At 40.1% G+C, this 17,085-nt stretch overlaps 1 protein-coding gene across 1 annotated transcript in view; it reads right to left on the reverse strand.

Moving 5' to 3' along the window:
* The window catches only part of SPATA16 (spermatogenesis associated 16), a 207,455-nt gene that overhangs the window by 30,581 nt on the left and 159,789 nt on the right, over positions 1–17,085 (reverse strand). Inside the window, exon 8 of the mRNA XM_032224818.1 lies at positions 8,203–8,367. Within this exon, the coding sequence (XP_032080709.1) occupies positions 8,203–8,367 (165 nt within the window). The remainder of the gene's footprint in view (positions 1–8,202; positions 8,368–17,085) is intronic.

The raw sequence follows: 17,085 nt of genomic DNA on the forward strand, positions 1-17,085 counted from the left end.
AAATATTTGTGTTCTGTAGCAATGAGGAAAAATAAGAAATATAAATTCTATTAGTTTCAATATAACAATTGAATGCATATTTGTGTGTTCTACTAAAATTAGAATGAAACTAAAATGTGTAGCATAATGGATATTTTTTTAACCTATTCTCTCTGAGTTATTTGTCTATTTGTGTTTGTTTTTATGTATTCACATTCTTAGGCCACCAATTTGTCAATGATTCTGGGCAGCGTACAAAACTAAAAACAAAGTTATAAAAAAAAACCATCACAAATGCTCTGTTTTATATTTTTATTTTTTTTTAGTATTCTGTTTTTTAAACTGTTTTTATGCAAGCCGCCCGGAGTCCTTTGGGCTTGGGCGGCATACAAATCTATTAAAATTAAAATTCAAATTCAAATTCAAAAAAATGTTAATCCTGGTGGGACAAGCTATAGACAGTCTGAATCTCACCCTAGTTCAGACCTGGAGAAAAAGCCAAATAAATAGTTTTTTGTAGTGATAACAATTGGGACTGGCAATTTGGACATTAAGCAAAGTGAAACATCATGATTTTACAGTCTTCAGCTTTCCTTTCCTATTTTTAAAAAAACACTTAATCTATTTTTTTTTATTCAAAAGTTAGAATAGCATCAATTTCTATGTCATGGTGAATCAGAACACATGTAAAATACCATAGAATAGAATAGAATAGAATAGAATTCTTTATTGGTCAAGTGTGATTGGACATACAAGGAATTTGTCTTTGGTGCATATCAGTGGTGGGATTCAGCCAGTTCGCACCTGTTCGGCAGAACTGGATGTTAACTTTCTAAGTGATTCGGAGAACTAGTTGTTGGAAGAAATCTCCTTTTATTTTTTTGCACTTTACAGAGCTAATCCTGTAAGGAAGGGAGGAAGGAAACATTATGGTGTTGTACCTAGCCTAATCTTTATTGCTCTGCTTACAGAAACTGCCTCTCTGGTTAACCCTTATTACATTGTAACAGCTAAGACGAAGTGCCCATCGATGTGAGTGACGTTGAATTGGCCACGCCCACATGGTCACATGACCACTGAGCCATGCCTACCCAGCTGGTCATTAGGGCAGAGAAGCGGTTGTTAAATTATTTGAATCCCACTACTGGTGCATATACTCTCAGTGCATATAAGGAAACATAAAAAAGAATACATTCATCAAGAATAAAAAGATACAACACTTAGTGATAGTCAAGGTTACTAATAAGCTAATAAATTGTACTAGGAAACAATAAAACAATATACATCGAAGATACAAGCAACATGGTTATAGTCATAAGTTGGAAGAGACAGATACTAGGAAGGAAGAGAATAATAATAGTAATGTATTCTTGGTAAATTATTTGACAGTGTTGTGGGAATTAGATGTTAATCAGAGTGATGGCATTTGGGAAAAAAAACTGTCCTTGTGTTAAGTTGTTCTGGTGTGCAATGCCCTATAGCATCATTTTTGAGGATAGAAGTTGAAAAAAAATTATGTCCACGATGTGAGGGGTCTGCAGATATTTTTACATTAGATTCCAAAATGGTACCAAAAAGTACAGTAAAATTAACTCTTCCGTTACAGGAAATATATGACACAAAACCGACACAAAATAAAAAGGCGGGAAGTGATACTGGTTCCCTAAGATGCATGCCGTTTTGTTCTAGTGGAATAACACAGTTCATAGTTAACTCCAAGAGGCAGCTTCTAGATGTAGAAATTGCAGCTTTAAATAGACCCTCAAAATCAGTTTCAATATAACCTATCAATTAAATCATTAATCTGCAGCAAGGCTGAAATTTACACCCAGTTCTGAACAGGGTACAGGTAACTACAGGTCTATAATGGTCATAAATACAAGGACTGGTTGTAGTGTTATTTTTTTTATATCACAATTATAACTGTGGACACTCACTAAACCAGGCGATCACTAAACAGGACCACCTGTATTCAAGACACATTTAAAGCAAAGCAGAATCAGGGCCGTTTCAATCTGGCGTCTGTGTGTGTGTGTGTGTGTGAGAGAGAGAGAGAGAGAGAGAGAAAGGGAGGGAGGGAGGGAGGGAGGGAGGGAGGGAGAGAGAGAGAGAGAGAGAGAGAGAGAGAGAGAGAGAGAGAGAGATTGTTCTGGAGGTTAGGGCTAATAGACAAGATAACATCTCCTATGTCCTATCAGATAAGGTTGCTTAATAGATTGCTTAATGAAGCATCTCAACTCTGTCTGATCTTACAGGATGAACAGATTTTTCCCCCCAAATAAAATTGCACCACCTCAGATATTCCCTGCCTTGCATCGAAATATGGGCAGACAGCATATGTATCTTTTAATTAATTAATTAAACTTTAAATCAAGTGATTAATTGAATTTGTTTGCCACCCATCTTGCTGCCAAGGTGGCTCTAGGCAGCTTACCACATCAAAATGAAACCATAATTATAGACAGCTAACATCAAAAACGTCATCAAAAAAGCACAACAAAGAATGTTCTTTCTGCACCAACTCAGAAAGCTCAAACTGTCCAAGGAGGCTGCTGATACAGTTCTATAGAGGAACTATTGAGTCTGTCTTCTGCACCTGTCTCTGCAACCGGACACAGACTTCAATGGATAACTAGAACTGCAGAAAAAACCATTGCTACCAACCTGCCTTCCATTGAGGACTTGTACACTGCACGAGTCAAAAAGTGGGCCGTGAAAATATTTACAGACCCCTCATATCCTGAACATAAATTGTTTCAACTTCTACCCTCAAAACAATGCTACAGAGCACTGCACACCAGAACAACTAGACCAGAGGTGGTATTCAGCCAGTTCTAACAGGTTCTGGAGAACCGGTAACGGAAATTTTGAGAGTGGGGAGGGAATGGGAATTTTGCAGTATCCTCCCTTGCGACATGTACAACAGAACCGGTAATAAAATTTTTTGAATTCCACCACTGAATTAGACACAAGGACAGTTTTTCACTGAATGCCATCCCTCTGCTAAACAACTAATTCCCACAACACTGTCAAAACTATTTACAAACTGTTTCCCTGAAAATAAGGGTCTTGTTTTCTTTTGACCCCCGAAATAAGCGCTTGGCCTTATTTTCAGGGAGGTCTTATTATTTTTGAGGTGCAGGAGGAAGCGAGCGTGGTCACCTCATGGCTGCTGCTGCATTGCAATATTTTTGGGGAGGGCTTATTTTCAGGAGAGGACTTATTTTAGCTCATGTACTCAAAAGCCCAATTGGACTTATTATCCGGGGAGGTTTTATTTTTGGGGAACAGGGTACTAAGACAGTATTACTATTCTTCTTCTCATCCTTTCTATTACCTTTCTCTTCCCACTTGTGACTATAACCATGTTGCTTGTATCCTTACAATTTATATTGATTGCTTCCTAGTATGATTTGATTGCTTATTTGTACTCTATGACTATCATTAAGTGTTGTACCTTATGATTCGTGACGAATGTCCACGAATTGGCCAATAAAGAATTCTATTCTATTCTATTCTATTCTATTCATTCTCTATATAACCCAATGTATAAAAATCTCAATAAAATCACAGCGAAAATACAGATTGTAACTGAAACTGAAAGATGGAAAGAAAAGGAGCAGCAAAGAGTATTCTATGTTTTCCCTGCCATAGGGTCAGTAGCTTCATTAAACTTGGGAAACTGGAAAAAATAGTCTTAGTTTGACTTTGCCCATCATATAAGATTTATTTAGTTTTAATTTAGCATATTGTATGAATCCAACTACTTTGACTTATTCAATAACCTGATCAAACTAACCATTATGTAATGCAATTTGTGAAACTGACCTCAATTGGATTCAGACCCTTCTATCTTTATAAACTTGTTAATACCCATGTTGGAAAATGTCCATCTGGGTTCAGTTCCGAGTGGAGACTGGAACCATGGAGACTGCTTGGAAAGATGGTTTTTAATGGTGGACAGGACCACATGGTTTGAGGTCCTGGGGGAAAAGGGGAAGAGATGCTGAGAGTGCCCTGGTTTTATGGCCTCTCTGGGCTTTTGAATTTGAGCTTGTATTCTGATTGGTTGTCAGACTCCATGGGACCAGGCAAGGGCAACTTTGTAGGCTGTCCTGAGTCACAGGCTTGGTTGAGCCTTGTTGGATGATGTAATCTTCTCAGGTGCCATGTGGTGAGATGGGTAAATGGCTTTGGGCAATTCCTGCTATGGCTCTGCCTGAAGGAGGTAGGTCTTTTGAGTCCCAGAGTTGGTTGAGCTGTTGCTGGGTGATGTTGTAATGAAAGGATTTTGGGATTCCTAGCATGGCTCTGCCTGAAGGAGGTAGACCTTTGTTATGTAGAATAGACTGGCTTGGGCCTTAATGGCCCATTGACAAAGGTGGTGGTGAGGACTGCGTTTCTGCTTCCCTTTTAGGGGAAATATTCTGTCCTTTTAATATTTCCTGAAATATCTCATTTTTCTAGGAGAGAGGTGGGTGCTGATTTCCTACACGCATCCTTCTGTTTATAAACATCCATCTGAATTATATCTAGTTGTGCCCTAAGACACATTAGCTTATTCACTGTAGAATATTCATCTCGGGATTTCTGATGCTGCCAAGTTTCATAAAGAAAGCTCGAAAGCTTTGCAGACCCGCTAGAGGTGATTTGCTGGCAACGCTACCCTTGAAAAGGTTATTGGGATTCTCTAGAAGGTGAGGTTTGCAGTGGAAGAGCCAGTTTTAAGTACTGTTTTCGTGGCATGTGTTTAAACTGTGATGTATAGCTTGGGCTGTCACTCTTCCCAGAAGGGGGAAAAAGAAACCTAGAGACAGTTCATTTGCATATCATAATTAATTGAAATGCATGCACAGTTAAAATTATCCCTTGTAACAGTTTGAAGTAGAGCTTGGGATTCTGTCTTCTATCAGAAGGACTGATATATTTAGGAAGGGTCTACTTCAAACTGTTACAAGGGATAATTTTAACCAGTTTTAATGATCGGGGGCTCCACTTAACATTTCTGAGAGGAGCCAAGCATTGCTGTGGGTGGAACGGTGCATATACAGGCAGGATTAAGATGCTGGTACTCGCCTTCCTCCAGATTTTCTTTACTTTTAAAATGTGAATTAAAGCTCAGTCTTTGGGTTTCTCCTCTCAGGTTTTCAGTCATTGCGTTCAGGGACTGAGCATGGCCTTTAGAGCCACAAAAATGTGGATTAGGGACCACACATCTCCCTGGGATTTATAGGTTGGTGACCAAGAGCCAAAATAACAGATAGCTTTTCTCCGCTTTATGAGTCCCAGCTGATGGGGGGGGATGGGGATTTTACAGTATCCTTCCCCTGGAGTGGGGTGGAATGGGGATTTTATAGTATCCTTCCCCTGCCACGCCCACCAAGCCAAGCCACGCCCACCAAGCCACGCCCACAGAACCGGTAGTAATTTTTTTTGAATCCCACCGCTGGACTGAATGGAAGGGGAAAAAAAGGAAATCTAATACTCAAAACAAGTATGAAAGCTGAGCGGCTCGATTAGAGATGAACCCCTTGAGTTTGTGATACACAAGTTGTGGAGCTTAAAAAGATAAAGGAGGTTAGTCTGTTGGCATTTTTGTTCATTCTTGGAATATTTGGGAGGCATCGAACCCTATCACTGCATTAAATTATGTTGACTGGAGGGAATATTCAGATTCCTCACGCAACTGAAAGGAGAAGTACATTTCCATGCAGTATTTTCTGAAAAGGGTACAACGTTTCAGTAAAACTGACTATATCTTTAAGATGTGTTTAATTTACAGGAATTAATAATGACATTGTGTGTGTGTGTGTTTTTTTAAAAAAGACGGCTTCTGTTGGCATGCATAGCTTTGAGTTTATGGATAAAGACTTGTTTCCTTCTTTCTTCTCTTCCTGCCTCCTATTTTAAACCTTAAAGTCCTTATTTAACCAATTGAATCAGCAAAGCTTGGTTACTCTGTTTGGAACAAAGCCAACAATTTCAACAGAGTTTTAAGACTAGTTTAAAAATCTGGTTTGTTAATTTCAGGAAAATAATCTTTTGAAGAGTTTCTGGCTTGTTGTTGGGAAGAGACGAGAAAAAAAAACACATGAGGATATGGTGTGCACACCTATTTCCTTTTGTAGTGGTGTGCATGCCTTCGTGGTTATTATCAATATATTTTGAGAGAAGACAATACAACAAAAGTACAGAGGGGTAAATCATACAAAATATTAAGCAATCTGTGAATTGTTTGGCTTTCATTTTGTGTGCTGTATGGTCTCAACCGATGCAATTTGTAAGCTATGGTTTGGGGCAGTGGTGAAATTCTAATTTATTTTACTACCGATTTTGTAGGCGTGGCATGGTTGGCGTGGTAGGGGAAGAATACTGCAAAATCCCCATTCCTTTCCCACTCATGGGGGAAGGATATTGGAAAATCTCCATTGTCATCCCATTCTGGGGCCAGCCAGAGGTGGTATTTGCCGGTTCTCTGAACTATTCAAAATTTCCGCTACTGGTTCTTCAGAACCTGTCAGAACCTTCTGAATTTCACCCCTGGTTTTGGGTTTGAGATGTGCAAGCCCCCTCAACTATGATTTACTCAATAAATCATAGTTGGGAAAAGCATTGCTTAGGATAATGTGCAAATTTAATTGGAAATTCAGTTTGTCCTTGGTTCAGTTTGTTCTGTATCATGGAATTATCCACATTAGCTCCTTGGCTCTGACCAGACCTCCTCACATTCCAGTTTTGTGATATGATCAGCAAAATTAAATTTTTAAGCATCTAAAATTAGGTCTAAAATTCTGATGGAGTTTCATTCCTGATTCTGACCTACACTGACTTTTATGTTTATTGTAATAAAGGCAATGCTCTCCTGTTTTCATCAAAAACTACAGTCCTAATGTTGAAATGTATGGGGCAATCAAGTTCAAAAAGTGTTTAAGTTAAGAGGCTGTAGTGAAAATTACCACTGAGAAAGCAGGCTTCATGCTTTCAGCATATTAGTAGAACTAGCAAACAGCACATTTTTCAACCCTAGGAATATTCTATAGCAGATGAAAATCTCCAGCATAATTAGGCTACAGAATTCAGGAATGAAGATGAATATACGTGTCCCAGGATAATGTTGTGGGATCCAATCAAAGTGGATGTGTTATTTCTTTGCCTTCTTTCTCCCACCATATGGAAAGCTTAAAAGCGCTGGCTTTTAACTATACTTTTTAATTATAATTTTACTTATCCTTATGGACATAAACTTCTCACTCTAAATACCAAGATTTGGCTTGATTATATTACAAATGTATGCTCAGCTAAATAGGGATCCCAATGGATTCCAATTCAGATAACCTTATCTCCCCCCCCCCCTACATTCTCACAAACTTAGGATGGTTTGTGATACATTTTCTAGCTTGAGACAGAACTTAAATCAAGGAAATGGAATAGGACAGCAGAAGATGCTAAACTGTTCTCAAACACTGACCAAGCTAAGCAAGTTATATAGCTGTGTATGGTCATCTTTGACTGATCTGAGCCAAAGTGGCGCAGTGGTTAGGGTGCAGTACTGCAGACCACTTTAGCTGACTGTGATCTGCAGTTCAGCGGTTCAAATCTCACCGGCTCAAGGTCGACTCAGCCTTTCATCCTTCCAAGGTGGGTGAAATGAGGACCCGGACTGTGGGGGCAAGTTGCTGACTCAATTTGCTAAAAAAAATAAACTGTAAACCGCTTAGAGAAGGCTGATAGCCCTATGAAGCGGTATATAAGTCTAATAAATAAACAAACAAATAAATAAATCTGATCAAGTGTTTTGTGTGAATGTTAGTAGCCTGCCTGCAAAACAGACATTGTGTCATTGCATGATATTTTCTTCCTTGCTTTCAGGCTTTGTGGTATTTTTGAGCTAGCTGCATTGGGGAACAATGTCCAGAATTGCAAGAGACTGGTAGATTGTTGTGTCCTTCTTCTTCTTACTGTATTGCATCACATATGCGATAGAACATAATTTACAGTCTTTCGCAATAGAACAAAAAGATCTAGCAATGGCCATAAAAATATTGACCTGAATCCAGGCCACTTCATACGCTTAGCCCAGATTTTTTGCAGATTGTTATGCTCAAGATTTCGGAATCCCAGTACATATTCCTAAGGACCAGAAAACAAAAATACAATTCTAGCTTCGTTCCTTCCTTTGTCCTCCAAACCAATTCCAAAAGGACTGAAAAACAGCATGCTTACCAGTTCTGCATCTGGTTGGCTGATATCCTGGAGGTAAGGAATAGTGGCGAGCTCAGCCATAGCTTGATTGATCACTTGAGATTGTTCCTTGATACGCTGCAGGCGTCCAAGGAGGCTTGCATATTGCAGTTTTTCTATCACACCTGAACATGCACAGAAGGACTCCTGGGCTCACAAGGAAAAGAAGAGTGCTTAGAGGTCGAAGCTGTGGAAGGGGTCTCATTTCATCCTTTAACAACTGACATTGCCTCTTATTATAACCACACAGTTGATTTTCAGATAAACAGGCCAATGCAATATTTTTGATCTATAATTGTTAAGTAGGGATGAACAAGTATGGCTCCAATACATATTCTCCCAGATGCTATAGGGCAGTGATGGCGAACCTTTTTTGGCTCACGTGCCATAAGCGGGCAGAGCGCAGGGAGGGTCGTGCACGGGCTTGCCATACCCATAATTCAATGCTCGACCCCTCCCCACAGCATGCATGCATGCATGACAGGCGCTCCCTCCCATGTTTTGCATTCTTTTTTCACCCTCCCCAGGCTCCAGAGGCTTTATAGGAGCATGGGGAGGGCGAAAACAGCCTCCCCCACCCCTCCGGAGGCACTCCGGAGGCTTCAGGAGCTTCCCCCTAAGCCTCCGGAATGCAAAAAACAGGCCCTACAGGCAAACCGGAAGTTCGGCAATGGACTTCCGGTTTGCTCGTAGGGCAAGTTTAAGACTTCCGGAGCCCTCAGGGGCCTTCTGGAGGCTTCCCTGAAGGCTCTGGATGCCTTAAACTGGCCCTACAAGCAAATCAGAAGTCTGTTGTCGAACCTCCGGTTTGCCCGTAGGGCTGGTTTTTCGCACTCTGGAGGCTTCAGAGAAGCTCCTGAAGCCTCCAGAGGGTCTCCGGGGGTGGGGGGGGGGAGGAGGCTGTTTTCGCCATCCCAGGCTCCTAAAAAGTCTCGGGAGCTTGGGGAGGGCGAAAAATGGCTTTAAAAAAGGCTGAACTCAGTTGGCCAGCGCATGTCTGCACGCTGGCCACTGATAGGGCAACGCCTCGCGTGCCCTGCCTGACAAATGGCTCCTAGTGCCACCTGTGGCACGTGTGCCATAAGTTCGCCATGCCGGCTATAGGTATACTCTTCTGTCTATGAGTTGATAGTGAATTGTAATTATAATGTGAAAGAATGGAGAACATTATTATATTCATCTATACATTATTAGAGCCGAGGTGGCGCAGTGGTTAGAGTGCAGTACTGCAGGCCACTTCAGCTGACTGCTATCTGCAGTTCGGCGGTTCAAATCTCACCGGCTCAAGGTTGACTCAACCTTCCATCCTTCCAAGGTGGGTGAAATGAGGACCTAGACTGTGGGGGCAATATGCTGACTCTGTAAACCGCTTAGAGAGGGCTGAAAGCCCTATGAAGCGGTATATAAGTCTAACTGCTATTGCTATTGCTACCAGTTTATATTATACATTACAGAATAACAGAGTTGGAAGGGAACTTGGAGGACTTCTTGTCCAACCCACTGCTCAAGCAGATGACTCTGTACCATTTCAGACAAAACATTGCCCATTCTCTTTTTAAAAATCTCGCATGTTGGAGCACCCACACCTTCTGAAGGCAAAGTATACCATTGGTTATTGTTCTCACTGTCAGGAAATTCCTTCTCGGTTCTAGGTTGCTTCTCTTCTTGTTCAGTTTCCAGCCATTGCTTCAGTTTACCCTGAAATCCTAATTTATTGAATGAAACTTCAATTTAAATGGATTTTTATTCTAGCCCCGCCCCTTTCTTTGTCCTCCCATGCTAATTTTATTTGAACATTGGGCACTATCAACAAAATGAAATTCAATGGTGAAAAAAGTAAGGTTCTACATTTAGGCAAGAAAAACGAAATGCACAGGTACAGTATACGTGGTGCCTTGCTCAACAGTAGTAACTGTGAAAGGGATCTTGGAGTCCTAATGGACAACCATTTAAATAGGAGCCAACAGTGTGCAGCAGCTGCCAAAAAAGTTAACGCAGTTCTAGGCTACATAAACAGAGGGATGGAATCAAGATCACGTGAAGTGTTAATACCACTTTATAATGCCTTGGTAAGGCCCCACTTGAAATACCGCATTCGGTTTTGGTCACCACGATGTAGAAAAGATGTGGAAACTCTAGAAAGAGTGGAGAGAAGAGCAACAAAGATGATTAAGGGGCTGGAGGCTAAAACATATGAAGAACGGTTGCAGGAACTGGGTAAGTCTAGTTTAATGAAAAGAAGGTCTAGGGGAGACATGATAGCAGTGTTCCAATATCTCAGGGGTTGCCACAAAGAAGAGGGAGTCAAACTATTTTCCAAAGGACCTGAGGGTAGAACAAGAAGCAATGGGTGGAAACTAATCAAGGAGAGAAGCAACCTAGAACTAAGGACTAGAAGACCTCCAAGGTCCCTTCCAACTCTGTAATTCTATTCTAAGATTACACTTCAACATGTATCTCTCAGCTACACCTGGAATCTATTAGCTGAACTATATTTTATGCCCAGATTTACTGCTTCTCCAGAAAATTGCTAGGCTCATGCTTAAGCAAACAAGTTCAGCACTTTGTAGAAGAGTGCTAAACCATGTTAGACCGCATCAGTGAACTGTCACTAGGAGAACTTGAAAAATAGCTAAAACTCTCCTCCAAGGCACTTGCTCATAGTATCTAGGTTTACTGCTAAGTCCATGCTACAGACAATGATTGATCATTTTTTCTGCTGGCAAATGACACTAAATCAGAGAGGAAACCCAGCCAGGGGAATCCATCAATTGGTTCCTACAATCTGTTGCATGTTTAATATGCAACCACAGTAAGCCATTTCATCACCAAAGCTGAATAAGGATCCCATACTTTAAAAGAGATGTGGAGAAACTGGGGCGGGTTGAAACTGGAGAGCTGCCAGGATGATAAGGGAGGTAGAAACCAAACCCTAGGGGGAATGGTTCAAGGAGACAGGGATTTTTAGGTTGCAAAAAGAGAAAGCATCGCGTCCCTGAGGGAACCTGCAGTAGCAGCAGCTTGAACCCACCCTTGATTTAGAACAATGGTGAATTCTCTCCCACTGGAGTTTGAAAATGGGGACCGAATAGACACCTTCTGAGGTAGTTCAGTGCATTTCTGCACCGAGTAGGAAGTTGGACTAGATTGCCTATCAGTTCCCTTCCAATTCACACATTCCATGATATGAGGTGCACTTGATTGGCCAAAAATAATTCTTAAACTGGTTACTGAATTAAAACAGGCTTGGTCCTATGCTTAAATATTGTGTCTATTTTCAGATCTCGCCAATAACAACAATGACAATAATGTATTCATGCCTTTACCAAGGTACATTGCAATTTGGAAAAGCTACAGTACAGGTTGTCCTTGACTTATGACTGGTGACGTAGTGACCATTTGATTTCATGTTGGCTGAATTTCCTCCCCCGTCCTCCCTCCCTCCTGGTGGTTACATTATTGCATTTTTAGCGCATAGCAAAAAAGTCACTTTTATGGTCATCTGCAGCATCTTGCAGTCAATGTTTTTTGGCTGGTTTCTGCTAGTCAGACAAAATGGTCTTTAAATATTAAATTATGAGTTACCAATAAAGGAGAGTATTTGTAGCTCAGGGTTGAAATGATGGGTCCTTGTTGCTCTCTGAGCTTGGTTGTTTTCTTCTTTTGGTAATAAAACATCTGCAAGAAAACAACCAAGCTCAGAGAGCACCAAGGACTCCCCAAATTATGAATTAATCAATGATATGATATTATTAGGTATCTTTAAATAATAGGATGACTGCTCCTGGAATGGCGTATTGCAATGGTTCTATGGGCATGCCTTGGTGGGCGTGGCATGCCTTGGTGGGTGTGGCATGGTGGGCATGGCAAGGGAAGGATACTGTAAAATCTCCATTCCCACCCCACTCCAGGGGAAGGTTACTGCAAAATCCCCATTTCCCCCCTGATCAGCTGGATCTTGGTAGGAAGAGAATAGATGGGGGCACTGCCAGTCAGAAGTGGTATTTACCGGTTCTCTGAATACTTAAAATTTCCGCTACCGGTTCTCCAGAAATGGTCAGAACCAATACACCTCTGGTATATTGTGACTTTGAACAACCAAAAAATGAGGGACTGTGTTTTAATATAAACAAGTGTATTAACACTAGGATTAGTAATGGTGGCCTGATTAGAAGTTAGAATAGAGGTAGAAATAAGAATTAGGGGGGATGTTAGCAGATATAATTTTTACATAATAGAAGAAATAATTAGATGGAAAGATTAGAGGTTGAAAGTTGGTATCACTATGTATGCTTAATAATATCATTGGCATTACAATGGAACATTTAAATGTTGAATTACTATTCTTAAAAAAAATCATGTATATCAATACTACGGTTACATAAGCTTGATTAATGCAACATCTATTACTATTATTACTATTATTGCTATTATTGCTATTATTGCTATTATTGCTATTATTGCTATTATTGCTATTATTACTATTGTTGCTGTTTGTATTAAAATGAATTATATCCAGAGGACACACGGTTCATATATTGATATCGATGTATATTTTAAAAAATCCAACAAAACTTGAATTAACTGAACAGATTGCGTTCACACTACACCACAAAAAAGCCCATCAGGATTAAAACTAACCAAACGTGGCACAAATGCACCTGCTAAATCTGGTTAAATGTATTATGTATATACAAAGGCAGCAAGGATCTTCTAACTGATGAACTGAAAAGTGATAAGAATATGATTCCCCCCCCCCCCTTAATATCTGGGCTCATAAGCTTTCTTCATTTTTCTCTTTGAAACTGTTTGGATTCCTTCACTAACATGTTAGAATTGGAAAGAAATGTGGTGATAGGTACATTTCTCCTGTCCTTTCGCAGTCAACTTTTAAGCAAAACCCCGAGGCATTGCTTCTGGCAGGATTTGAAATGCTGTATGCCAACATTTCAGACTGATTTTTTTTCGTGAGAAAAGGAAGTGTTATCTAAAGGTGGCCTTGAAATAACTAGGTCAAGCCATACAGTGGAAAAAGAGGGAGACAGAGGAATCAAGAATGCTTAATATCTGAGAACTCAAGTTAGGAAGCATTCTGCTTTCCAGTCCTCTTTTATACAAGCATTTTTAATCCCCTGTGACACCAGTGGGAGGAAGGGGTTTCCAAGAAGGCAAAACTCAAATGGATTAATCAGAATCTTGGATGACTTCACTAGGTATTTTCCAGATGATTCCTTACATCCCCTAACCGAAGTACAAATAAATGTTGCTGCCATGTTCCTTTGCTCTCATCCCTGGCCTACAGTGGAGGCAGCTCAAGTTTGTTCTTGATTTTTTTTTCCACTTCTAAAAAGAGAAGGAACCAAATACAGTAAAAGGCAAACTAATGAAAATGGGCAGCATCTGAGAAAACTGGGGAAAGAGGGGTGTTTTTTTCCTTCCTTCAGATGGGCATGAGGGGAAAAAAACACACTTTGAGTCATTTCCCTCAGATGGAGCCAGTGGTGGGTTTCAAAATGCTTTCGAACCTACTCTGTGGGTGTGGCCTCCTTTGTGGGAGTGGCTTGCTAGCCATGTGACCTGGTGGGAGTGGCTTGCCGGGCATGTGTTCTCTCTCTCTCTCTCTCTCTCTCTCTCTCTCTCTCTCTCTCCCTCTCTCCTTCCTTTTGTCTCTCTGTCCCTTTTTCCTTTTTTCTTTCATCTCTCTCACTTTTTCTTTCTTTTTTCTTTTTTTCTTTATTTATTTCTTCCTTTCTTTCTCTTTTTTTCTCTCTCTCTGTGTGAGTGTGTGTGTGTGTGTGTCAGTGGTGGGTTTCAAAAAAGTTTGGAACCACTTCTGTAGGTGTGGCCTGCTTCCTGGTGGAACCTCTTCTAACCGGTTCGGTAGATTTGATGAACCGGTTCTACCGAACTGGTGCAAACTGGTAGGAACCCACCTCTGGATGGAGCCAAGATTGAGAAAAAGAGAAAAGTCAAGAAGAGCATCCAGGAAGAAACAAGATGAAAAGGGGAAGAAAAAGCCAAGACTTGGACAGGAAAAAAGAAAAAGAAAATAGAAACTGGAAAAGATAAAAAGTCATGCTGAACTCCATAGAAAAAGGAGTACAGCTTTAGAGAGTGACAATACAGGGATTAAGATGTAAGAATATAGAAGTCAGCAGGAAAGAAGCATAGTAGTAATGTAGAACAGGAAAATGTGAGAATGTGGTGAAATTGGGTTTTAGAGAATAATGTAGATTAAGAGCCCATTGCCCTAAAAAGAGGATAATCAGCAGCAGGTGGATGAACTTGGTTATAATGAAGATAGTGACACCTTTGGAAGGCCTGAAGGACCAGGTTAGGCACAGATTGCTATGGAGAAAATATATCTGCAGCTAATCCTCACTTAATGACCACAATTGGGACCAGCCACTGCTATGTCCCATGGTCATTAAGTGAAACATCATGTGACTAGTGACTTACAATTTTACATCCACTTGCTCTGTTAACACTGCTTGTCATAAGCCAATCATAAGGTATATAAATGGTGATCACATGAGCACTGTGATAGTTATAAACGTACATTGGTTGCAAAGTACCTGAATGGTTCATAAATGTGAAGATTGGTCTCAAAGTTGTTTTTGAACACACACTCATAACTTAAAACGGACATTAAACAAGAAAGGCACTAAGTGAGGACTACCTGTACATGGTTGCTAAGCCTGACAATGATTTGATGGCATATAAACAAATACTGGGGATAGTTTTAAAAAAAAAACAGTTCTATTATAAGATTGATTTCTGCATGAGTTGAAGGCATTTATAATTGACAATGCCTTTTTCAGTTTGTAAAAGAAAAATATTCCCCAGTCCCCTGAAGGGAGAATTTAGAAAACTCCACCCAATTGTCCTAGTTTTTAGTGTTCAGTGTATATTGACTTGGGTCACCATAATTATTGGTGTTTTGAAGAAAAACCTGCAATAGGAAGCCAGATCTTATTCCACCAGACTTGAAATTTTGGGCTTAGACAACTTAGACCTTCACCGTCTTCGATCCGACCTAAGTGTAGTACATAAAATTATCTTCTACAATGTCCTACCTGTCAATGAATACTTCAGCTTCAACCACAACAACACACGAATACACAATAGATACAAACTTATGGTAAACTGCTACAAACTTGATTGCAGAAAATACAGCTTCAGTAACAGAGTGGTCAATGCCTGGAATGCTCTACCTGACTCTGTGGTTTCTTCCCCAAACCCTCAAAACTTTAACCTTAGACTGTCTACTGTCAACCTCACCGCATTCCTAAGAGGTCTTTTAAGGGGCGTGCATAAGCCAACCAGCATGCCTACCATCACTATCCTAATATTCCCTTGTATTTGTATTCATTTCATGTACTCATAATCATGTTTATACTTAGATCTGTTATCTAATTCAAGCTTGATGAAATAAATAAAATTAAATACAAATAAATAAATAAATACTAAATAAATAAATAAATCTTTCAGTTCCTTTCCTAAACATGGCTTGGAACAGGTGCTGATGGACAGCATCTTTACTAGCTCAAATTAGCCTTGGATGCTTGGGATAAGCAATGGGACAGACTTTAGGACAATATGCCTTCTCTGCTGGTTAAAGGACTAGTGGAAAAACCACCACAGATCCTGTTTTGCATGAGGTTGAGTGATAGAGAAACCTCCTGGATTTGGATTAATGTCGGTTTTGCTTAGCTGTCCTTGACCATTTTGGTTGAGGAAACCATGATTTACAGCAGGTGTGTTCAACACCTTTATATATATATAAAGTCACAACCCCTGGTATGCCCAAATATGGGAGGAAGATCACTACTTCCATTCTCTGTCCTTCGGCTCGTCACAAGAGACCATCCAGACAGAAACCCAATATTTTTTACTGTTGCCTTTTTGTTACATTTGTTATATTTGTGCTGATAAATAAATAAAGGGAGACTAGTATAGATCTATTTCAAGCTATTTAGCTCTCATCAGCTAGCCATACCCTTGCTGGGAATCGAACCTGTGCTCTATTGCCTCTTAGGCAGATGTGTTAACCATTGAGCTACAGAGCTCGACTCCTTATCAGCCAGGCCAGGGTGAAAGGTATATATATAAAGTCACAACCCCTGGTATGCCCCAATTATGGGAGGAAGCTAACTGCTTCCATTCTCTGTCCATCGGCTCATCACAAGAGACCATCCAGACAGAAAGCCCAATATTTTACTGTTGCCTTTTGTTACATTTCTGTAGTATTTATTTATTTATCAGCACAAATACTACACACACACACACACACACACACACACACACTATATATATATATATATATATATATATATATATATATATATATGTATGTATGTATGTATGTATGTATGTATGTATGTATATATATATATATATATATATATATATATATATATATATATATATATACACACACACACACACACACACACACACATATATACACACCCACCCACCCACCCACAAACACACACACACACACACACAGCCTGAGACAATTCCTCTTCACTCAATGTGGCTCAGGTAAGCCAAAAGTTGGATGTCTAGTCTATTGCAATAGCACTTAGACTTATATACTGCTTCAATACTGCTTTTACAGTCCTCTCTAAGAGGTTTACAGAGTGTGCCTATTGCCCCCAACAATCTGGGTCCTCATTTTACCCACCTAGGAAGGATGGAAGGCTGAGTCAACCTTGAATCAGTGAGATTTGAACTGCCAAACTGCAGCTAGCAGTCAGCTGAAGTAGCCTGCAGTACTGCACTCTAACCACTGTGCCACCACGGCCCTATAATAGCAGTGGTGGGATTCAATTTTTTTTTTACTACCAGTTCTGTGGGCAT

Source organism: Thamnophis elegans, chromosome 10 (genome assembly GCF_009769535.1).
Source record: "Thamnophis elegans isolate rThaEle1 chromosome 10, rThaEle1.pri, whole genome shotgun sequence".
Lineage (NCBI taxonomy): Eukaryota > Metazoa > Chordata > Lepidosauria > Squamata > Colubridae > Thamnophis > Thamnophis elegans.